The sequence below is a fragment of the Aptenodytes patagonicus genome, chromosome 4, assembly GCF_965638725.1.
Source record: "Aptenodytes patagonicus chromosome 4, bAptPat1.pri.cur, whole genome shotgun sequence".
Lineage (NCBI taxonomy): Eukaryota > Metazoa > Chordata > Aves > Sphenisciformes > Spheniscidae > Aptenodytes > Aptenodytes patagonicus.
This window is the reverse complement of record NC_134952.1, coordinates 34355344-34380623: the sequence shown is the minus strand read 5'-3', so window position 1 is coordinate 34380623 and position 25280 is coordinate 34355344. Positions and strand designations below refer to the sequence as shown.

Genomic DNA, 25280 nt, shown 5'->3' with positions numbered 1-25280 from the left:
CGGCGATTGGCGCCCCCGCCGTCGGTCAGAGGTGAGAGGGGAAAGGCCGCGGCGCGGCGCGCGGCGATGATGTAATGGCTTTGTGCGGCGGGGCGGCGGGGGCAGCGCTTCCTGCGTCTCGCGCGGCGACTGGCGGCTCTGGGGCGTCGGGGGCCGCCGCGGGGCCTCGCCAGACCCGCCGCGGCCCGGCCCGGCCCGCCCGAGAGCGTGAGCGAGCGAGTGAGTGAGTGAGCGAGCGAGCGAGCGAGCGAGGGGTGGGGACGCGGCGGCCGCGGGGAGCCGGGCGAGGGGAGGGGGCGGGGGCCGAGAGCGGTCCGGTACCACTCTCCCCTCGGTCTAGCCGTCCCCCGCTGGGGCCCGAGGCAGCCCCGCAGAGGCCCTGCGGCCTTACCGGCAGTCGTGACGGCCCGCTGGGGGCGGGTGGTGTTTTCGCGGGCCGCGGGGGTTGCCGCCGGAGGCGGGCTCGGAAGCGGCGCTTCTCCCTCCGCTGGGCCGGGGCGGGGGGGGGTAACCGGGGCGGCCCCTTCCCAAATTGCGCCCCGTCGAGGGGTGCTGCCCTCCGCGCTACCGCGCAGGGCGGGCTCTGCGGCTCCTCGGGGCGCTCTTGGGGCCTTGTACGCGTGAGGAGGCGCCCGGGAACCCAGCCGGGGCGTGAGTCCGAGTCTGTCGGACCGTGATTCGGTCCCCTCGCGCCGCTCTCCGGTTTAGCGCGGCCCGTACGAGCTGAAGGAGCTTCTCCTGCCGAGGGAGGCTGCTTGCCTGGGCGGCTGCTTGTCGTCCGCAGCGTCCCCGAGTTTGGCGTAACGCTAATAGTCACTTTGCCCCTTCGTTTCATGTTGCACGCAGCCGTGGGATCCGCAGGAATGTGCTCTTCTAACCCGTGGGGGAATAACGCTTATGGGCTCAGGTATCTCTTTTGTCTGTTGAAATAGCGCGCCTTGCCGGTTTGCCTGGCTTTGTGCAAGAAATAAAGTTACTAACAAAATCGTAGGGTTTTAGTTTCGGATAGTAATCTGAACTCACATAGCTGAAATTCACATGCTTTTGGTGGCCGTGTTGTGCTTCTTTTATGGGATTGTGAAGAATAAAGCTTGATCCTGGTGTTGAAGCGTTTTTTCAGATAAATGAAAACTTACACTTTGATACTTTGCTTTCTTTGTCTCTTAGGTTAAAAAAAATAATTAAAGTCCCTTTATGAAACTGATCCTCAGTCAAGTGTAACTTTTGATGTATGGTCTCTAAAGCCCCCCACTATGCCAGCAGCTACCGTAGACCATAGCCAAAGAATCTGTGAAGTTTGGGCTTGTAACTTGGATGAAGAGATGAAGAAAATTCGTCAAGTTATACGGAAGTATAACTATGTAGCTATGGTAAGTGGGCACTTGATGTTTATCTAGCAAATTACCACGAAAAACATGATGACTTCATTTAGTAAATTAAAGCTCTAAAATTGTTCATCCATTTTCATTGAAAGAGTAATGGATTCTTAATGTTGAATTAACGCTGTACGAACATTAGGATCCTAATCTATTACCTTTTTAAAGGCTAAATTTACAGACTGTACTCCTCAGCTATGAAACTGTTAGATGCTTGAAACATGTTTTATTAAAAATGAGCAGCGTAGATTTTTATGGGTGTCTTTTGTTGAAGTTTTAATTCTGTTCTTACAGGATACAGAATTTCCAGGAGTAGTTGCAAGGCCTATTGGAGAATTCAGAAGCAACGCAGACTATCAGTACCAATTATTACGCTGCAATGTAGACTTGCTAAAAATAATTCAGCTAGGACTGACGTTTATGAATGAGCAAGGAGAATACCCTCCAGGAACTTCAACTTGGCAATTTAATTTTAAATTTAATTTAACGTAAGTGTTAAATGTCTGTGCTGTTGAATGTATGTTTCTGACTTACTGAAAATGTATTATAGGTTGTAAAAGCTATAGCAACTCTTTATCTATATGATTGTAATACCATGGATACTTTACGTGAGGAAAACTTTTGTCAGCCAAACATGTGCTTTCTTCCCTCATTTCTGTGCAGTCTGTCTTACTGTTGGTAATTTGGTCAAAAACGCTAAGCAATTTCAACAAAAGTGTTAAAAAGAGGCATTTATACTTAGTGCAAGAGTTAGTTCTGCATTTTCATATTTAGCATTTCAGAGTGCTTCTACCTTAACTTAGTTTAACTCTTACTAGTTGTTACAGAAGTCACGTGTTGTTTCTTTGCATATTTTTAAGTGGAAAATACCAACGTGAAGAAAAAAAAGTAAAGTTACCTTTACTCAGAAAAGAAGTATGACAAATGTTACCAGCAAGTTCTAAAGCAAGTGTGCTCTGTCCTCTTTAAAATAACATTATTCTCACAACAAGTTCTAGATAATATTTTAGGTAAAATACTGTCAACTTTTTAATACTGCAGCAGCTTTTCTTGTGTTTTCAAAGCAACTTATTCTATTAAACTACTGTATTTTAATTTTCTTCTATAATGGGTTGAAAGGGATTATTGATTCTATAGCTTAACTCCTGTGGAGATTTTTCTTCTGGATTATTTCGTGTAAAGTGTTGGTTAAAAAGCAAGCTGATTTTTACTATCTGTTGGAATAGTATTGTGAACTTTATTTCACAATGTGATTTTTATCAGTGATGAACCTTTAAGTATAAACCTAAGTTTTCCAGTAGGATGAGACACTTCTGTTCTAATTATATCTTTAGCAGGTAGTCGACAAGGTTACTAGTATCTTGAATTTTTTCCTGAAGTAAACATAATTGGTCTAATAGGTTTTCATATGGCCTGAGTTGAGTATCAGTGCACACACTTCTCAAACGTGTTGAAGGCTTGGGGGTTTTTTGGCAGTTGTTACAAGTTGATCACTGGACAGCTTGATATACATGGGTTAAAACTGCAGCCTACAAAGGAGGTGTAGAGAACAGACCTTTTTTTCTGCAGATAAAAAGACTTGTTTTCAAAGTAATCAGGGTTCTTACAAAGAAAAGAACTGCTGCTGTCTCTCTTGATCTTTCTACTTTTCTAAACAAGCAGTGCTGTGGCTTGTCACAAATCAGTTTGGTCTGAGGAATGACATGCTCTTTTTAGTTTTGTTTGAAGCACCTCTTGAAAGAAAAGGAAGTGCAGATTTGATATTTTGGTATCTCTAAACTTACCTTGCCATATAAATGCTGGATGGAAGTTATCCATTGTCTTAATAGAAGAATATACTAATCCTGCTAAGTATGGGAGAAAGAGAAGGCATGAACTAATAACTTCCAAACTGTGATCTGGGAAGAAGAGCCTGTGTTATCTTTTATTTATTTTCTGAGCTTCAAAGATCTGCTTATTGTCAAGCAACTGAAAACAAAAGTAGTTTTCCATCCATCTGTGCCAGATGCTGCATAGATAAGACAGCTTAGTAAGGCAAGATATAGGTAGTCATCTAACTAACTTGTTACTAGTTCACTGGGGGGATTTTATACAAAAAGGTAAGCTAGGTAAGTGCTGCATGAAACATGAATTTTTTTTTTTTTTTTACATGGGTGGAGAAATTACTTATTTTTGTCTGTTTCTAAACTTCCTTTTGGGAAGTGGCACTGTGCCAAGTGTTCAGCTCCTAAAGCAAAACAGCTGTTGGCTGTTCCTAGAAGGTATTTTTTTTTTGTGTGTGGTTCCAGCCAGGTCTTGTTATAGTGTGCTTTTAAAGAGCATAAATATTTCTCTAAACTAACTATCCACCTGATTAGTGCAGAGCAACAAACCAGAATTAAAACTTCTTTTTGTAAAACAGGCATGTTTGGTTTGGATGGGTTCTTTAATGTGTTATGGAGATGGACAGGTGTTGGGAACCTGATGCCTTAAAGCTGGAAACTAATGAGCAGCTGTGTGGGAGGGAGGTAAAAAGATACAACACATCTTGAGAATGTATCTCTATGTTCTGATGAATGATGACTTGCTCTTAGGAATAAGGAATGTAAGTCTACGACTGAATCTAATAGTCAAGTTTGATATATTGGTTGTCTTGTCTGTTTTATTTTCTGTGTTTTTGTTGGTTTTTTTATTAAAATTGAAAACTATACACTGAAGAGACTTTGTAGAATAGTATGTTGTGGACAGTAATATGAATATAATCTAAATAGAGCCACGTTTGTATTTTTTTTTTTTCAGTTAACCATTCTATGTCTTTGTTATGATGATATAGATTAAACTTTAGGGAGAAAAAAACTCATCCATTTCATCACAAAATCCTTAATTTTGTGATGGGATAAGAGGGGATCAGACAAGGCATAGAGGAATTTTTTTCCATCCTGTTAAATTCTAGGTCCAAAATATGGCTATTAAAGTTGAAGTTGGTTGTTTAGAAAGAAAACGCTAGGCTACCTGAATTTTAAGGATTGACTAGATGGAGCAAGTACTCAGTTTCCAGTTGTGGCGAGAAAGAAGTTTTGATGAGCATGTGTCTAAATGTTTACGTGAGCTTAAATCACAAGAAATGTGCGGGAAATGTAATCCACAGAACGAATACAGCACTGGGATCTGGAGCGTACTGTTCCTAGTTCTATAATGTAACATGTTAGTGCTTCACCTGTTATATTTAATATGTCACAGTTCAAATAATGGATCTTATTTGGTAAAATATCTGTATTCATACATTCACTTTCCTCTGTAGTTTTGCAAAAGGGGAGTTCTAGGTAACCAGAAGAGGAGCAGGAACTAGTTTTTTATGAAGGGGGCGAGAATGGAGGTGCCGGGAATGGTGAAATGCTAGTGAAGGTTAACAAAAGCTATGAAAAATGGTTGGTTTTGTAATTGACACGGAACAAAGTTAAGTTGCTCCTGCTCTATGCTGGTGAAGTCTGTGGAATGAATAGCAATAAAAGAAATGTTACCAGGTTGACAATCACTGAGGTTTGTAGATTTTGAAAATTTACTTTTCCTCTCTCTGTTTTTAGAGAAGATATGTATGCCCAGGACTCTATTGAGCTGTTGACGACATCTGGTATCCAGTTTAAAAAGCATGAGGAAGAAGGAATTGAGACACAGTACTTTGCAGAACTGCTTATGACATCAGGAGTTGTACTGTGTGAAGGAGTCAAGTGGCTTTCCTTTCATAGGTAAATTCTGCATGTTAAGTACTTGAGTTTTCAGTATTGATTATTGAATTATAGAGCTTGGATTTCACATCTCATGTTAAGTGGTATACATCTGATAGTGTATATAGCACATATCTTGGTTGGTAAGACTTAGGAAACTATTTCTGCTGTAATACCTGTAGCACCATTCTGTATTAGAAGAATAGAGAGTACAGGGTGGTACTGGTGTTTTATTTTTGGTGTTTACACCGTAACCAGAAAACTGTAAACCAGAAAAACATGAAACTCCTAAGCCAGCAGGTGGCATTGTATCTTTTAATATCACACATGCAAATAATAGTAGTAACGATGATACAAGCGCACTATTCCTAAGCAATTCTTGAGCAAATATTGTTTGTCTCACGGGAGAGACCACAGAATTATCAGTGAAGAGCTTTATAAAACACTTTTAAATTTGTTTTAAATCTCCTGGTAATCTGGGCAGCTGAAAATTACTCGGCTTGGAAGGAGAGCCCTGATAAGCCTTAATTCTAGCGGCAGTAATTAATATATTTTACTATTTATTCCATCACAGGAACTCATCTTCCAAGTAGTAATAGAAATGCGAATGCTAAATCTCTATGAATCTGTCAAGATACAAAAGATCTTCGGGTGTTAATAAGATTGAACACTTTAAAACTTATGCAATAGTCATTGTACAGTCAACTATGTGCCAGAGATAATTTGCACTTTTTGCAAGCAACAGTGGCTTTAAAGGCTTATTGCTATGTAAGGCCCTCAAGTTTACATCTTAAATGCTGGCTGCTAAGCAAGTCAACAAAGGTAGAGCAAATGTTTTAGCTGAGGCTAGTAGTTTCCTTACAGCCTTATTCTTGTTTATCACGCATGCTACATTGGTGGGTGGTAATATGTAGATGATGAAATTAGAAAAAAAACCAAATTCTTCATCCTTAAGTATTAAATCTTGGAGGGGAGGTTGGAGGAGAGAAAGTCACATGGAATTAGAGAAGTATTTACATTATTAACCAGCTGAAAAATAAGGATTGTGTCAGCAAGGAGTCTAAAACTAGAAGAAAGGTGCATATAACAGCCTGTTGCAGAATTCATCATTTGACTTGCTTTATAGAAAGCAAGTGTCAGACTGACTTTCCAAAAGGAGGGGAGAGGGAAGAAAAGACAGTTAACAAAAAAAAAAAGGAGGATCCTCTTTGCATATACTTGTCACCTAATCTGCCTACATCTTCCACTTGCAGCTGTCTTCACTCACGGTATGACTCCAAAATAATCTTACTCTTGCTATCTTGCTACTAGGGTAGCACCTTGGGGAAAAATACTGGAACAAGAATGCCATGAACTGTGTCAAAATAACTACAAAGGCTGAATTAGTGAATTAAGTTTCTTTCAGCTTTTTAAACCCATTATTATGGGCTTTTATGTGCATATTTGTGATTTACACTTGACTACAGTAAAATAACTTGGATGGCTCAGGAGAAGGGGAGGGGAGGCTTGTTATGCATGTAGCTGGTACATCAACAGACACTGCCATGTAGTAGCAGCTACAGCTACAAAACAGTATTTTTCCAATATCGCCCAATAACTTTAAGGGCCCAGTGTAAGCTATGCTAGCAAAAGAATATCTGAGCCATTTCTACACTAGGGATTCTTTTTTAAAGCATAATTACACTGATTGTGTGTTATTCCTGACTAATACGCTGGTCGAAGTGTAGTGCAAACGATGTGCAGTGCAAACTGTGTGCAATAATGCCGCTTTTACTAGTGCAGCTTATGAAGGATTTTTGGAATGGCTTTATTAAAGTCCAGTTTCATCTGTGCTAAAATGAGTTTCTGTTGTGGACTTCAGTGAAAATGTCTTTAGAAATCCTCTTAAGACAGCTATTCCAGCAAATGTTTGTCAAACACTGATTATCCACAACTGCTTGAAATCAGAGAGTGTTTAAAGGCTTTTGTGCTTGACAGAGCATGTTGATGTTGTCTGAGCACAAAACCCTGGAGTAGTGGGTTAAGTTCTGAGGAAGCTAAGATTGCACAAAGCTATAAATGAGCATGGGTCACGTAAAATGTGCCACAAAGAATGGTAAACAGGTGTCTCTAAATATATCTTAGGTTGACTGTGATTTTATTCTATCAGTGGAAACTTAAACAACAGGACAGCTTGATTGAAAATTTGTTTCCTGTAGGCTCTCCATGCAGTAGTTCTTTGACTACTGAAAAAGCTGTGCTTGATAGTTGCTGACTGTGCTATTGCTTCTGTTTCCTTAAAATGCTTTAGTTACTACTAACCCTCAAAATTTATGAGTCTCTTAGGAAGTGGGCAGAGGGGAATTGCTCCTTTCTCAGAGTGTGAGGTTATGTTTTGGTTTTGTTTCATTTTGCAGTCTTTGATTTCCTTGAACTCTTACATAGTTTATTTCTAAGCTCATAGCTTCTCAAATAGTTTACTTCGTGTGCTTTTTATCTCTGCATTTGATGTAGCTGCCTTGGTATCCTGACCTGTTGGCAAATCTGTGTGGACCTGCAGTTCTGCCAGGCATGAGCGAAGAAACATTTGCACTGTCACCGATTCTTGTATACTGCAACTTCATAAGTGACTCCATCAAACCTTTTGTGTGCGTTAAAATGTATTTGAGTCGATGAGAGAGGAGGGGGAAGCCTTGAATTTCTGATTCTTGTCACAGTCAAGAGAGCTGTGGGTGCTTGGCAGTCTAACAAGTTATAAAACAGAACAGCTCAAATTCTGTTTTTGTGGATGTTTGACTGATCTGCTGAAGCTTGGAGTGTCCACCTGTGTGCAGCCTCCTCAATCTACCTTTGGAAGCTCTGTGCAAACATGCCTCTTAACCCAGATGTTTTTGGGAAGCTGGAAAGTTCCAAGCTACTGTATTTCAATAATCATTTGTGTCTAACTGATTTTAGTAAAATTTAATCTGTTGGCTCATTTCTTTTAGCCAGTTATAAAATGAAGTAAAGCTTTCTCAGCTTTGCCAGGTTTTGATTTATTTCAGAGACTGTTGGTGCTTGAGTAGAATTCATTGTTAATTGGCTATCTGAATTCTTTCTGGATAGTAAGGGAAAGAAATACAGGCACGTTTGATCTTTTCCATGGTCTTGTTGCCTACAGCTGTCCATGATCAGTGAAAAAAGAAAAAAAGAAAAAAAATAGTGGTTGTAAGAGTGCTTATGTTGCTGTATAGCTCCAGGGATTGTGGCTAGCTGCACTAAGTAACTTCAGGTGATTATATTAGAAATGGTGAAAGCTTTTTAGGGAAAGGAAGCCTATGTGCTTCAGGGTATAAGCCAGCCACTAATTGCCTGTTACAGGATTAGAAGAAAACTTCTTTAACGAGCAGGTAATTACATAATTGCTCACTGTGGATTTTCTTACCCTTCTGTTAGCATTCAGCAGTAGCCACTCAAAAATTTTTGAACTAGATATATCTTAGTCTTGAATTGGAGTGACAGTTCTTACGTCTGTGTAAGATTGGATGACTGGAGCATATTGCGCTCAAAGAATACCAAAAAGATTATGTAAATGCCTTGATACCGCATTGTGATTAGTAAAGTGTGGTTTGTGATGACTGTTACAAGCACAGTGGGACTAAGTGTAAGCAGCTGGAACTTGCAGAATGCGAGACGTCATTTGGTTGAGCTGACTAAAACTAACCCATGCTTAGGATCCAAGAACAGATATCTGACTGAATGCTGTCATGCAATGGAAGGGTAATCATGCCTGTTAAATCCACTCTTCAGATATTCTGTTCCCTTTTTCTGCATGAGGATCCTAGAATGAAAGGATCTGCTACAATCTACGGGGGGGGGGGGGGGGAATATAAAATTCTTCATTGAAATTGCAAATTTATGACAGCCTGCTCCCTCTCAATACAAATAGTAAGTGAATCTTGACTTTTCTACAGTACTTCCTTCTTAATAGAAATTGGAAGTGTTTGAGAGCATCTGTTTTCTAGTAATTCACTCATGTACATAATCTTTTTTTGGAAGAGGAGGGGAGTCAAAAACTTTTTTTTTTTAAGAAGAAGAGGAGCACAAGTACTGTTTTCTTCACTTTAAAAGTTTTAATATGAATGTTACATTTGAGCCACAGGGATGACAGATGTCAGGAATTCAGTGAGTTAATAAACTCTCTAATCTCTAGAGGAGTAAATCTCCTTAATCCTGAACAGTCTTTTTTGCTAATGTGGCTTTTTTCTTTCTTTTTCTATAGAGGGCTTTATGCTGATACAGGCTTCCCCACCACTTCTCCCCCCTCCCCCCATAGGTGATCTAACAAAATTAAGCTTCCAAGCCACTGTTTTGCCAAGTATACTACAGGTTTTTACTTTGTAAGACTCGGCTGAAATCCTTTATCTTTGGCTCCTTTGCTCCCTGGCCAGTGGCTGCCGCTGCTGTGGAGATTGGAGTGCTGCCAGCACAGCTTCAAAGCACCAGATGCAGTGCAGGATTCATTCAACATGAAATTCCTGTTTAGAGCACTAGAAACCCCCATGGGAGAGCTGCAATAGTCCATACCTTTTGTATGTCTTGTACTAATGGACTTTTAGCAAACAATCCATTAATTCCCAGTATGTTCAAAATTTTCTACATTCTGTCTAGAAATTCATAAGATAAAGATGAGGTAGAGAATCCCATCGTATACAAAAGGTGCAAAAAGCAATCCTCTTTACACTGAGTATGCAAGCTAAAGCCTTGAGCCAGCATCAGAAGTCGCCAGTCTTTGTGGGTGCTAAATATCCTCAGGATCAGTAGTACAGTACTCCTAAGTGATTTGTCTTCTGTATTGCTCATGTCACAGTTAAAGATCTCAGTCAAGATTTACCAAGTTGCAAAATTCTTGGGTTTGAGTATGATCCTCATGTAACCAAGAATGAACATGAAGTCTTAAACTGGGAATTTGGAATCTGTGGTGGCCACCTGTTCACTTGAATTGTCTCTCAGCTATACGCTAAGGTTCCTTAAGCAGCAAAACTGATGCAGCCTTCTGTAGAGGCAGCCCTGCTGTGTGTTTTCATCTTCTTTGTTAGTACAGATATTTTTAAAATTGCACGTCAATAAAATCTAAGAACTGATTTGGTTCAATGCAAGCCTAACAACAAGATAATGTATCAGTCCCCCATCTAGTTCAGTGTGTATGTGCATGAGCAGTCCTGCAAGTACAAGGGATCAGAACAGATCAGATTCATGATCAGATCATGAATAATCTGGCTTACAATCTCTGCCTTCCTAGGGAAAAGGATAACTAGTTATCGCTGCTTTTTGTTGGGGTGTTCAATCCTGCTTAATACCTGGCATCTGTCTCTCCTATGCTTTAACCCCCCTGTTTCCTCTCATAATCCTCTGTAAAAGTACATGATTTCCCCTTCTACTTCCACATCTCATTCCTGTGTCCTCTTTCTTCAGTCAAGCTACTGAGAAGGAAGTCTTCCCAAACTCTTCTCTCCACTACACACACTATATATATATAATACCTCAGTTTCTTCTACCAAACCTGTACTGAAAAGCTGTAATGGGGCCATTTACACTGAGGCTCAGTGTTTTCTAAGAGTCAGTCTTAATTGCATTGAAATTAAGCAAAATGTCCTGTTGATGTATATTAAAGTCTTGATGTTGGAAGTGGGTAGGATGCTTCTAAGTTATTTACTTACATTGTTTTTGTTGTTAATTTGCAGTGGATATGACTTTGGCTATCTAATCAAAATCCTGACAAACTCTAATTTACCTGAAGAAGAGCTAGACTTCTTTGAGATACTGCGATTGTTTTTCCCTGTCATCTATGATGTAAAATATCTCATGAAGAGTTGCAAAAATCTGAAGGTAGGTAATCTGTTAATGGCTCAGAACAAATTTTGGTTTGGAGAGAGAGTACTTTCTACTAAAAAATACTTATTTTCTGTATTTTTATTTTCTGGTTTTGCTTTGATAATACCCGTTAAATAGCCTTGTTGTCTCAAACTTTGTATATTTAACATTAAAGGCTATTGATGGAGGCAGGCAGGAGCACAACGAATTTTTATAACTGCTTACCAGTTAAAAATAGCATGTTGATACTGTATTTATAGTACCTAGTCTTTGTTGACAGATGATAAACCCGTGTTTGGAATTGATCCTTCACTTCTTGAGCCATAAGAATTGATGGGTTTCATATACTCCTATTTCCTCATTGTGCAGTCCACTAAAAGACTGCAGTCGTCTTGGCAAAGGTAATTGCAACAACGATGCTGTGGAAGTGTCTTGGGAAGAGGAATGGAGCGAAGAATGTTTCAGATGGCCCCATGAGGAAAGATAACAACAGCATATGTTCAGGGACAACGTGACTTCTAGGAAAAAACGCAGTACTAAAAACTAATCTCCCATGTTAGGCCAGTGGGGTTACTAATTGGCTTACTCTATCAGGCATAAAATTTGGATACTTTATTGGACTGGAGAATGAATGGAAACTGGAACTAAGTATGCGAAGGGGAAGACAGCAAGTGAAAGAAAGATGCTACAGGGATTGTTAACAGCTTTACTTGCCAAAGAACTGTAAAAGTCTGGACTGCTGCTGGAATGAGGTGCATCGCTCATCTGAGGCAATTAATGACTTGCTGCTTTTATGGAAAGTTAACTCAATTCTCTAGGCTTTCTTAATGAGAACCTGCAGGAAAAAGAGAACAGTGACTGTAGTGCAACCACATCCTAACTTCGTCATGCTGAACTAGTGATCTGTGTGGGGTTTATAGTCCCCTGTTTCTTTCTGAGATAAACTAATACAGTGTGTCACTTTTTAGTAGTAGCCTACTTGTGTGGGAAGTAAAGTGTGTAAATCCTTTTGTTAATCAAATTAATGTTGAAAATGGAGACCTCTCTTCCAGTTAGTAAGAAAAGTATACCTACCTGTGTTCATCTAGAGTTGTTATTGGTATAATCAGCCAGGCAAATGGCTGAGTATTAGAGAACATCTTAGAAACAGGTTTCCTCCACAGAGGCCAGAAGAAAAAAATGCGATGTTCATAAACTTCAGGAGTCTTAAAGGAGGGGCGGGGGGGAACCCCAAACAAAAAACACCTTCCCTTTCTCACTCCTGGTGAAGCAAAGTAAAGCACTTGGTGTCTTAGTGGTGGCGACACACTTACCAAGAACAGAATGTATAATTCAACTTTAGTGACAGCAAAGGTGACAGAATGATGTTCCTTGTCACCATTCCAGAGGTGCCATTCCCAGTGGGTTTGGGGAGGAGAGGATTGTATTTCCTGTCATTTCGTTAAGACATAGTTGTGTGTAACCTGCGTTGTTAGAGATATTAATGTTTTTTAGAAGACAAGAAAAACCTTCACAGGTATTATTTCAGCAAACCTTAAGAACAAGAGTGATGATTTTTTTTTTCAGAGCTGAATATGTAGGTCAGCTTTCCTGCAGTAAATCTTGATCCTGTCACCTAACCTGCAGACTGGTAATGACAGCAGGGGAAGGGATGTGGGCTACCCTACCCCTCCAAATTTACCGGCAATGAAATGATGGTGGACTTGTACTGTACTGAGAGTAGCTGTCTGAAAGAAATTGCTAAACATTCAGTGTTGTGACTCTAAAAATGCATGCGCTGTCTCCTAATGTGTGTCACTTACAATCTCTATTAAATTGCAGTGAATTGAACTGCTGTGCACTTGTCCTTTATTGACTTGTCTAAGTTTTTCATATGAAAGTCACTGACTTGCTGTAGGTCCTCCACTCCCTACCCCCAAACACCCAAAACAGAATTTTTGGCATTGAGAAGAGAAATATGGTTCAGGATTGGGAAGCTGTTTGATGCTTTTTTGGTGGAATTAAGTGGTCTGTGAATTTACAGTATGTTACTCAAATGGATATGAGTGTACTTCACTGGCATGCAGATTGGGAGTTAACTTGAGATATTAATGTAGTATAGGTTAAACTCTTGCTTGTTCTCTAAAAATCTCTCTATGTAGACAATTCCAAACCTTTTGACAGTAACGGCAACTCTAAGTAATGTAGATTTATAGATCTTGTTGGAAACTGGCTTTTAATATGAGGGTTTGTACAGAACAATGAACTCTGGTACCAGTACCATGAAATGAGAGTTTGAACTGGATTTGCTGTTGACCATGGTCGTGTGATTATGTAAATCATTCTGTGGCCTTTTTCTTGAAAGACCAATGCTCTGAAAATTTGGGAAGAATTTGCCCTTCTCCTCCAAGGGTAAAATGTTCTTAACTAGAGTGCAAAAGTCCTGCCTGAAAGAGAATCTCCATAGCCTACTAATTTTCAGAGACAGCCAACTTTTATTCTGTAATTATTGCAGTTATAGACCAAGAAGTTCCACGCAAAAGTGGTGTGTGATATATTTACAAATAGATATATACCATTAAAAGCACTATTTTCAAAGCATTCTTCTGTAGGCTGCTGTTACTGTAAATTTTGAATTATTAAGTCTACATTCCAGAGCTTGCAGCTGCTGTGTAAATATTACTGATTTTTATTCTTCAAAGTAATTTGAAGCTGGAGTGGATAGTCTTACAGCTAGCAGAACCTGATGATGAGGCACTGCTAGTTCGCAGCTTGAGGAAGTAGAGGGTTTAGGAGCAGAAAATGGTGCCTTGAAAGGGTGTGGGCCTAACTGCTGTTGCTAACTCTTAACAGCTCATTACTGGAGTTAGAAAGTGGAGAACATGCTTGTGTCTGAGATGCACTTTTTTCCCCTGCCCACCAACCCTCAGCGTGTTTTTTTGATAGTGTAAGGTAAATAACTGAACATGGTTGCAGTGCTCAAATGTTGTATCCAAACACACAACAAGCTAGCTTCAGTGCTTAACTGTATAGTGTATAGACTTATCTTAAACTTCTGTAAACTGTATTCCTGCTGCTCAAGCTAGAATAAAACTAGCCATACCAGTACTAGGTTTTCATGTTGGTTTGTAGGTGTTGCTTGGGAATGTTATTACTGAAGCTTCCATCTTTTTAAACAAAACAAAAACCTGTTGCCATAAGATTCACAGGAACTTTCATAACATTTGATCTGATTTTCAGGTCAGACTTTATTTTTATTGCTCTGTGAGTTTTAACTTTGACTGTTAAGTTTTGCCTCTTATTGCTTCCCTTCCTGTACTTGAAACAGGTTAAGAGTGCAAGGAAAGGTGAACTCGGATACTAGGCAGTCTTTCTTCAAAAGAATTGCCTCCGTGCAACATTTTTGCCTTACAAAGCTTATGACAGCAGTAAGGATTTTGTCTTTGGTTTTTTGATCTTTCTAGACCTTAAAGAATGTGCATGTGCTTTAGTCTATTTCCAGTAGCTTTATGGCTTAATGATTTAAAAAAGATGTACAAAATTATGTGCTCACAGTGTAGCTTATAGCATTAAAAGATTGCAGTTACAGTGTAAGACGTCTATTCCTTCAACTGATCTGTGTTACCTATGTAAAACCAAACTGACTTCTGATGGGTGTGCTTCCACACGTGGTTATTACCATTTTTGGGGGGGCACTAAAAAGGGGTTTATTTAGTCACTCTGCAGTTAAGGGGATAGTTTTTCACATAAGCTTATTTGGCTTCAAAAAAACATTTGCTTCAAAACTGGAGAAGTTTTACCTTTAAGAGCAGATAGATTTGCAGCTTTGGAGCGATGTCTACAGCTTCACAGTCTGTCCTTTTAAACCATGTATCAACATTCAAAGCAGACAATTACTGTTTTAAATTGTTCCCTTTTTGTATGTGAGGTGTTTATGTACTTTTTGAAGAAGTAGGTTTCATTACACATGTGACTATTAAATACACATCTCTAACAGAAAAGCTGGCTATACCATTGGATTTTAGTATCTTAGAAAACTAGTTGCAAGATGATGGATTTTTTTGCATGTTTTTTTTCCTATCCTCTTATCACAGCTAATGAAACAAACTTTAAAGAGGGGTAGAATGTCTTGCAGAGATGGAGTGGGCACTTTCTTCCTTTTTTTGACTTTACCACCTGGTTTCTAAGTGCCTGCTGTGTAACATTTTCCTGGACTCCCGGTAGTGTTCTAGATACTTAAGGATGCTCTCAGTTTTTGTGAAGAAAAATGGAAAAACCATCAACTTAATTGTTGAAAGGTAAGTGGAAAGAAAAAGATCTGTTTCAAAGGAAGCCTAGGTACTTTAACACATGGAGGCATATGGGCACCTCATTTGTAAGCACTTGAATTCTTGTGTTTGTAGAACAATGTTTTTACCTTTTAAACTTTCATTCAAATAGAAGGAGTACAGGAACACCTGGTTTTGTTCTTTGGCATTGCCAGTCCTTTCAACATCTTGAAGGAATTGTTTTGTGAAGTAATGACATCTGGTTACTGGAGAAGCTGGAACATGAAGGAGTAATAGTTTTGTTGGTCACAGATACTGCTTTATTTAATCAATACTGACACAGAATTCTAATGCTGCTATTGATACTGAAAGTTTGATTCTCCAGGTGTGTATTTATCTAGTATAACAACTGTTTCAGCTACTGTGCAAATGTTAAAATATACTTGAGGTTGTATGACTTGTGTAACAGATTTTTCCAAGTATAGCTGTTCAGTTTTCTGTTTTAATTTTTTTCAGCAGTTAACAAAAATATTTTCTTTTTCAGGGTGGATTACAAGAAGTGGCTGAGCAGTTAGAGCTGGAAAGGATAGGACCACAGCATCAGGCAGGATCTGATTCTTTACTCACAGGAATGGCCTTTTTCAAAATGAGAGAAGTAGGTGGCCGTATTGGTTTTATCTCCATGATAATAATGTGCTGTGACAGTCAGATGGAATTGCTGATTCTGATAAGTCTGCCATATTTTAAGGAGGTCTCTGAAGGGCTTCAGGGGTCACTCTTTTCTTGATAAAAATAAGACCACCTGTATTTTCCCCAAAGTAAGTGTAAACCAGCCCTATTGATTCCCTGCTTAGCTGCTGTGAGTGAGTATTGCTTCCTGTTTCCAGCCTGTGCCCAGCTTTTGGATTTTTTTTGTGGGTTTTTGGTTTTTTAGGTGGCTGCTGCAGTGAGTTATGAGTGAACTCATGAGTATGAGAGTTATATTTCTGGGTGACAATACTCAAGCCAATTTTCTTGGAGCTTCTGCTCAGTGTAATACCCAGCTGGTGTGCGCTGCTGCTTGTGACAGGCCTCGGGGCGGGGGAAGAGTGTCTGGACTAGCCACTTGTAGCTAAACTTGCAGGCTACAGGTATATTAAATAATGACTTTCAGGCTGCTGTGGAGAATGTCCGTGCATTTGTTCTGTACCATTGAGTAAAGCACAGATTAACTCAGGTTCTAAAAGATTATACATTGGTCAATTCATTCAAGGTTTGCAGCAAGGGAAATCCGGGTCTTACAAGCTTCACATATCCTTGCTGCTTGTCTGCATACAATAGGAAGATACTAGGATACTTTGCATTAGCAGAACAAACAAATGTTGAAGGGGCCTCTCCTGGAAAGCAGTTGCGCTGGTCAAATGCCAATGCATCTGAACGTGGCATTCTGCCAGCAATTCCTTGTTATTTACCATGTCAAAACAGATGGCAATAGCAAACCTCATCTTTCAATAAAGTTTAGTATTGTATGCTGGGGTGTCTACCTTCTGTAATACAACCTTTTGTATAAAGGAGAAAATGACCATGAGTTTCTGACAGATACTGGTGAGACAGCCAGTGAAAAATAAATGCTGTGGTTTAAGCTGGTTTGCTCATTGTAACACTGTTCTGCCTCTGCTGGAACTGTTGAAGTTGTCAAGCAGGTCATGGGCTACAGATGCAACAGAGAGGATTGCGTTTCTGGTACAATCCAAGCCCGGTGTTGCTAACTGCCGTTTGCCCGGTATTAATTTTTCACTCTTGAATTTGAAACAAAATCCAAAGCAAATAAAGGGAAAGAGGAAGTATATGACAGTCATGCCTAAGATACTGCCTTTCAAGGTAGTTTTCTAGAGGAAAAGGTTCAAACCCATGACCATTTCTCTAATGAGATGCAGTTTGTGTTACATGGCAAATTAGCTTCTTGAATTTGTTTACCAAAAGCTCTTATTGGGAGAAGTAGAAATCTTTGAGTTTTTTTAGTGCAAAGCATTTGCTTAATTAAGCCAACAAAGATGGATTATGATGATTTTTTTCAGTATTTTCAGAAATTCTTTGCAAATACAGTATTTCTAAATAAGGACACAGTAGTCAGCAGAGAGAAATATATTTAATATGCTTTTTTAAAGCCTTTTCAGTAGCGTTCATTGTTTAATAATGTATTTCTGAGTGGAAAAGAATTCATTTTACAATGCTTTTAGAGGTACAAAATTAATAAATGTGTTACTATCGTGTTACAAATGGTTGTGACGGAGTTGCAACTTCCTGGGGTTTTGAGTCCCAGCCAAAAAAGTTACTGATTTTCTTTCCATCAGAAATACTTAAATACTGATGATACAACAGTAGAACTGTTGTTTTGGGGTTTTCCTACCTGTTTATTTCTTTAAGAACTTTTAATTGAGGTCTGCAATTCCTGCAGTACAGAACTTTCCATCCAGACTGTGCTGCTAAGAGCAAAGCTTAAAGGGAGAAGTTTTCAGCCTGTGTGGTATACGCAGTCCTCTGCATTTAGATTGTGTATTGTGAACACCCTGCTGTTGCATGCTTCTGGCTGCCCTAGATTTCTGATGTTGATGATGACTCAAAATGTCAACCACTGCCATGTCCAGGGTTGCTGTGAAGTTTTAAGGGTGAAGAATTTTTGTGTATGTGTGTCGTCTTTTTTTTTGGGGGGGGGGTAATTTGTGGTTTTGCTTGGAAAAAAAAAGTTTGAAAGGTAGAATATCAGAATATCGTGGGGTTTCATGTGTCTTCCACTGAAAGGTTCTGTTTGCAGTTAAGACTTGTAAAGTGTAAATGCAGTCTTAGTACAAAATTTATTTTAATTTTGCTGTTCCTTTTTAAATGAAGTCCCCCTCTGTGAGGAGCTAGCTGGAAATGCATCTTTCTCTGTTTCTCTAAACTCCATAATAGGTTTTGTGCTCAAACATTCTCCCACCCCCAAGCTTTTATAATATAAATAAGGACATACCTCCATTTCAAGACAAAGTATGATGAAAACCCCCACACTGAGGAGTAGGTAGAGTACAGGCACCAATGATGCATGCTAAGCATATGCCTGTTACGAGAAACTCCACAGAAATCAGTTGGAGAAATACCTTTGTTGCACTTGCAACAGTGCAGAAAAGTGAGTGATAACTGATACAACAAAATTATCAAAACATCGCGTTTGGCCATTTCATCATGAAAGGTGCACAGGAAGACTGCTTGTATTCCTTGACAGATTTACTTTAAAGAATCATGTCATATAGCACGTTTTGATAATAATGTGTTGAGATTAAGTGTGTTTATGATGTTAATTCTGTTCTCTTCTGCACCTTGGGATTTGATATCTTATGCTAAAAAGAAAGTAGCATTTTAAAGCCTTTCTATAGTTCTATTTAAACTGAGCTTTTTCTTTGGCAATAATTTGTGTCTCTTTTTTTAACTCTGTAGATGTTCTTTGAAGATCACATTGACGATGCCAAATATTGTGGCCACTTATACGGCCTTGGTTCGGGGTCATCTTATGTACAAAATGGCACAGGAAATGCATATGAAGAAGAAGCCAACAAACAGTCATGACATGAAATGAAAGGCCATCTTTTTGACCTCCCCATGCTTGTATATAGGTTTTATCTCTGGTTGAACCCCTTGGACAATAAGGCTTTTTTCCCCCCTTTCTCAGCATACTTTCTTTTCTGCCTTTCTATGTATTAAACTGTTCCTATCACAGATTTTGATCTTAATATTGATAGGTAAAATTTTCTGGGTTACATTTTGGCCTCATAACTAGCCCATTTGTAAAGAAGCATGTGTAGGATCAGTGTGGCAGAGAGAAGGGGAAAGTTAAATCATAATGAATAGTCTGGTAAACTTACCTATATTGATCTTCTAGTTTTTCGTCCCTTTCCCCTCCCTTCTCCAAATTAACTGGCACTGATTGTAACTAACTTCCCCATTCATGTCTGTTCCTTCCAGTATGCGGGCGTTTTAGCTATTCAAGATTGTGGACCATCAAATTTGCACTTTAGAGAGTGACTCTGACTCAGATCCTCTGTTTTATTTGAAGTTTTGTTTTGTTTTTTCTTTTGCCCTCAGCTAGAAAACAATCTTCTGCCAAGTTCAGCAGCTTCACGCTGCATTTCCTTGGTATGTCAACCCACAGAACGTGACTTATTTGCTGCATAACCTCTGTTTGTTCAAGCAAAACAAACTACTGAAATCATAGTAACTGCTGTTATTTTACTAGTGTTCAGTCATCTTCAAACACATCCTGCACGTGTCAACTGCTGGTTGGCCTGCTGCTTTAAAACCGCTCTGTGATGGGGGAAAGAAGCTTGAAAAAACAGCTTTACACCCTTCAGGAAAAGAACAGCTATGACTTTTTAGCATTTTTTGCCATTAAGCTGAGAGTTGAAGGATATTGGAAAAGTAGGAGTTTTGTAATGGCACACTTCCCTCGATTAGCGTCCTAGCTTTTATTCTAGTAATGTACACCTCAAATATTTTTTATGAAGTCATATTTATTATGTACTTGATTTGATGATTTTTGAAAGTCAGTTTAGTTGAAGATAAACCCCAAAGATCTGAAAAAATACTATTTAATTGAATTATTGAATTAGAAGGACAATTAAATCGTGCTTTTTTTGTAGTTGCTACAAAGACAGATGTTACAGATATTTGTTGTAAAACAACAAAATATAAATAACTTATAGCTAATAAAGTTACCTGAGGAGTGTAATGCTAGTTTATTTTTGAGTATATCTTAGCAATATATTTTAGATATATTGTTTTAAAGGACCCTAAAGTACATTCTTAACTCTGCATAGCATGTGTACAGAGCAGTTGTGCAGGAAGGATTTTTGGTATTGAATAGCTAAATACTAGCCTGAAATGATGGAATGTGCGACATTGTGTGCCTGTGTGTGCGTGCGCACGCGTACGTGTGTGCGTGTTCGACACGGAAATCAATAGTAGAAAAATCTCCAAGTGTTTGCCAAATTACTCTGTTTTACCTTGTACTGAAAAACAAAAACTCAAACACCTTTTTTTCATTGAGTTACGATGATGTAACTGGGTGGTCCTTTTTAAACAACAAATAATTTGCATAACAGAGGGTATTTGTTTTTAAAGCTTTTGTAAATAAAGGCCTAAGAAATGTTTTCTTACATAAGAACAGACTGGTGGTTTTGTTGCAAACTTTTTCCTGGAACGCGTATATTTAGTCAGTTCAATTCTGTATTTTGTTTTCTTTAGGCATGGTAGTTCTCTCCCACGTGCTTATAAAATGACCTAACTCACTGCTCCCTGACTGATTCCACTTTCAGAGCAGGATTCTGTTCACGTGTTTCCAATCACTTTGTTCCTACTGACCTGAGTTGCAAGAGTGGTGGTTGCAGTTCACTACTGAGGCGTCCAAATCCCATTAGTGATTTATTTTAATACCATTATGCATCAGATGATGGTGACTTGTTTTAATTTTGGTTGTCTTTGGCTTTAATATGATAGGGACTATCTAACGGGAAAACAGGATGGATTCCTACTGTGGCATCAATCTGTGTCTTTTCACACTTGAACTGTAGGCTTACGTGGAAAATTTGCATACACGTGGAATGAAGAACCCCTGAAGTCTGATGCATTTGCTTTAAAGTTTAGTAGCTTTGCCTAAAGCATACCGATACAGCTCTCTGTGGCTAACTTTTGAAGGGAATGACTCTTCGAAGAACTTTGATGGGTTTTTGTTTTGAAGTAACTTTTTAGTTGTGGATCAAAGGAAGTTTTTAGAGGCTTCTGAATGTGTGCCTACAGTAAAAGTTTTAGATCAGATTGGGATGTGCTTTTGAAGCGACTGCTGAGCATCCCACATGCTTGCTGTGCTTTGCTTTGCTTCCCGTCATGAACCTGTCAGAGCTTGGACTCCTTTTGGAAGAAGCTAAACCCAAAGATGCACGATAGGTGCGCGTCTTGTGTCCCAGCTGCTAATGAGCAGGCAGTCTGCAGGACCAGGCTGAGTTTGCTTAAGCCCTAGCCTAAAATTCTCATGGGGCGTTTGACTTTAAGCAATTCTACTCTCTAGTTTTCTTCCTGTAAGAAAAGCTTTTCTCAAAAGCCACCCATCAGCATGAAACTAAGATTATGCTTTATTCTCTGTGAGAACTCTTGGTCTGATCAGCGTGATCTGTCTGGTGAGAGTTGATTACAGCTGGGGAGACATCTGTATCTCATTCAGTTTCTGTGGCAAAATTAGATTTAGTTTTCATTAAGGAGCGATTTAAATGGTGAATTGTAAAGATTATGAAAAAAGTAATTTCTTCGTATGTGTAGGACCGTTACTTTTAAATTGCAGAGCCTGAAATCCGAATCTGTTCGCAAAGTGGACGGCTTTAATTGCTATTGCAAAAATAAATGTGCAGGCACAGTTCCAGCTGTCTAGACATGCACCTTTTTGTTCAGAGACAAGAATTCTCTTTCCAGGCCTCTGCTCTTCCCAATCCATTTAAAATATATTGTTGTTAGAGTAGGCTTTTCAGAAGAAATGCAATATCAAAAACTGTTATATTTGATCTTTCTTTTTTTTTTTATTCACCTGTATTTTTGGCTTCTGGAGTCAGATGAGTGTTCCAGGAACATTATGTTCTCTGTCACTTCTTTTTTTTTTAATTTAATTTTTTTTTTAAGCATTTAATCCCTTTGCTCATTGAAACTAGGCAAGAAGGATCTTTGAGACGGAAGAAAATAGGTCTGGAACATATTCAGAGTATTTGAGGCTTTTTCCCCTGTATGAATTTGGGGATGATGTATAACCTCTGACATCCAAGAACTTTGTCTAATCGTATCTGACTGGTTACTCCAAGCTCAAGAATGGTTCATTCCCTCACGCAGGAAATCAAACGAAAGTAGCAGGAAGCCTGCATCGATGAACAAGGAGCTTCTGACTAAACTCAGACATAGAAAGGAAGTGTACAAAAGGTGGAAGCACGGACAGGTGACACTGTCTTAAGTGTGTAGGGGTTGGGTTAAGAAAGCAAAGTCTGGAGTTGAATCTGGTGAGAGACAAGAAAAGCTTCTCCAGGGACGTCAGGAGCAAAGAAAGATTAGAGAAAATGTGAGAGCACTGCTGAATGGGGGCAGGAGACCTAGTGACAAAGGACATGGAAAAGGCCAAGATACTCAATGCCTTCTTTGCTTTGGTTTTTGCTCTTAAGACTTGCCTTCAGGAATCCCAGGTCCCTGAGATGCCTACGAAAGCCTGGAACAAGGAAGACTTATGCTTGGTGGAGGAGGATCAGGTTAGGAACATACAAACAAATTGGACATAAAGAAGCTCAGCGGACCTGATAGGATGCACTCACAAGAGCTGAGGGAGCTGACTGATGTCATTGTGGGGCCATTCTCCTTATCTTTGAAAAGTCATGGTGATAAGGGTAGTTTCCTTGAGGAGTGGAAGAGAAGAGATGTTGCTCCTACCTTCAAGAAGTGCAAGGAGGATGCAGGGAACTTCAGGCCCGTCAACCTCACCTCGATCCCTGGGAAGGTGATGGACCAGATAATCCTAGAAACCATTTCCAAACATAGAATGGATAAGAAGGTGATTGGAAGTAGTCAGCCTGGATTTATGAAGGGGAAATAATTTCTGACCAGCTTGCTGTGTTTTACCCTCCTTTGAGCAGGTATATTGGGCTAGATGATCACCACAGGTCTCTTCCAGTGCTAACTCTTCTATGATACCAGGGCATGCTTATGTAGGCTGCACTGGATCCTTGTGTCTGAAATAGATGAGGCACGAGTATGGGTGGTCCGCGCCCACAAGGTACGTACGCTTATTGGTCACCCAGAGGACAGTCCACGCAGTGAAGACTGGTTACTTCATGTTGTATAGCATGGACTGGAAGACATAACTCGTGCAGACAGCCTGTTTTGTTTAAGGTTCATGCTCTGCCTCCTCATGTAGGCTTTTGCTCTTGCAATGTTGCATTTTACTGAAAGAAGAGAGATGTGGTTGGTTCCACTTTCAGGTAACGGGGCACGTTAAGCTCTTGAAGCAAAAGGAGACAGTGTGCCTTGGGGAATCGGTTATTGTTCATCTGGTTTTCTTTAGTTTAAAATTACCTTATCAAAGATAATTCCACTAGTAGTGCTTGAAATGTGGGAGCCTAAACAATTGCAGAGAGCAAACGGTGGGTCCGAGTAATGTCTTAAAAGGATGATTAGTCACAGTGGGAGAAGCTGGTTGATAACAAGTATGTTTAGCTGTACATAAATCCAGCTGAGAATTATTTCTGCTGGGTTACAAGTTGTGTTTCTGTTAATTGCACAGCACTGATGGTACTAATTTTCATGCTGGGGGCGTAACCTTAAGGTTGCCTTAAGTAACAGGCTGTACTTCAGAACCAAAGTTAGAGAATCAAGCCTGTCTTTTGAGGCGTCCTCGTCATAGAAACCCACATGGCAGACAGTATAATTTTATAGTATTTTAATTTAATAGTTCCAAGTAAAATTTCCTAGCTTATTAGTGCTTAAGAAATCTTGCATTTAATTGTATTGGCTGAATGTTCTTGAGTGGTAGTACTTGTTCAGCTCTATAAAACTCTCTTGTGTAATCCTTTTGCAGTCACTTAGAAAAATAGGTGAGGGGCTAACTAAATCAGCTCTCAAAGTGAGTGCGTCAGTCCAATACTCTCTGACCAGGTTCTTCTAGGTATTCCACGAGGAGGGCTTAATGCTTTAGTACTGAACTTGCTAGTTGAAGATACTTGTTGTTATGTGGGATTTTGATTTAGAGAAGTGATACAGCAATATGCCGAAATCACAACACAAACACTATATACAATTGCTATATTGTGTTTCATCATTCCCTTTACCGATCTCTATAGCATGCTCACCGTCACGGTGCTGGGTGATCCCAGTGGCCAGGAAGGAACACATGGGTTGAAGCCAGCTCAAGCCCGTTGCTCTCCTCAAAGTTGATTTTGCTGGGTGTTCAATTTTTGTACCCTACGTTGGGCTGAGCCACATACACACATCCCCATGTTGGTGTGGCTGGCTCAGGAAGATAACACTTTCTATTGATTATTTTAGGGAAGGCCATTTACAGAACCAGTTGACCCACTCAGCTGATAGAGCTGTTTGTTTACAGCAAAGGCCATCTCTGGTCCCCTAGGTGTTGGGATCGGTTCAGCTTCTTTGACAGCTGTGGTCACTTCATTCTTTTCTGCGCTTCATGAGCACACCAGCCTTGCCTATCTTCTCTGAGCCTTCTTCCATCGAAGGGGTTCATTGACCGGTCACAGGATGAAAGTGTGGCTTTATAAGGCCAAATGTTGCTGGTTTGATGTATTTTAAATGTGCTACATAGTAACAAACATGCCATTCAAAGAAAGGAAAAAACCACAAACTTAAGCCCCTGCATCTTCACTTAGGCTTCCCAATAGTATATCTGGTTTTGTTTTGCTGACGTTTTTTGGTTGGTCTCTTTTTCCTGTTTTCTCAAGTGTCATTTTTACTTGAGAACATATGTTCGTGTCCTCTGTTTTAAACTCCCAGTTGGTTTCTCAGCCTTGAATTAACTAAGAACTCACCTAAACTAGTTGAGCGCACTGAGAGGAAGAAATTGCTTCTGTAGTGAATCAGTTTTTAGAACTTCCCTGGAAGTTTAATATTCACATGATGTTAATGGATTTAGGATGGTGTGGGTTCATTGCAGTTTATTAACTCGTAAAATAATTATTCTAAGAATTGATTTTTTTAAATAAAATAGACTTGCTGAGATTTTTAACAACGCCAAGTCAGTGATGGCGAAGAAAGCCAAAAACCTCCAGTAGAACTGTTGGCATTTGTGTGACTACCACAAATTGTTTGTAGAGTTTGAACAAAATCTCACAAATAATAAACCCCGATTTTTACATAGAGTAAAACACATAGGTTGTCTCAGTGTACTCTCCCATTCATACCACAAAGTTCTTTTTTCAGTATATCTGAACTTCAGCGTACCTTGGTTGGTTTATAGGAGATTGTTTTGGTGTTTTCTTCCCTCTTGCCAGACTAGGGATGGTAGAGAAACAAGGAGGATTCTCCTGCATTATTTTAGCAGTCTCGGGTTGGGAATGAAATGTGCTCATTGA

The 25280-nt window shown here is 39.5% G+C and overlaps 1 protein-coding gene across 3 annotated transcripts; it reads left to right on the top strand.

Annotated features, from left to right (window-relative positions):
• The first annotated feature begins 10 nt into the window (after positions 1-10).
• Positions 11-20335, top strand: CNOT7 (CCR4-NOT transcription complex subunit 7). 3 transcript variants are annotated; one of them, XM_076336316.1, is made up of 8 exons: positions 148-219; positions 847-907; positions 1168-1370; positions 1671-1864; positions 4940-5101; positions 10783-10927; positions 15704-15814; positions 18613-20335. In XM_076336316.1, the coding sequence occupies exons 3-8, from the start codon at positions 1254-1256 to the stop codon at positions 18739-18741; spliced, it is 858 nt and encodes a 285-aa protein (XP_076192431.1). In that variant the 5' UTR covers positions 148-219; positions 847-907; positions 1168-1253; the 3' UTR covers positions 18742-20335. The 3 variants fall into 3 exon arrangements, with proteins under 3 accessions (XP_076192433.1, XP_076192431.1, XP_076192432.1); XM_076336318.1 differs by lacking the exons at positions 148-219; positions 847-907 and adding an exon at positions 11-31; XM_076336317.1 differs by lacking the exon at positions 847-907 and having other exon boundaries at positions 153-219.
• Positions 20336-25280: the final 4945 nt, after the last annotated feature.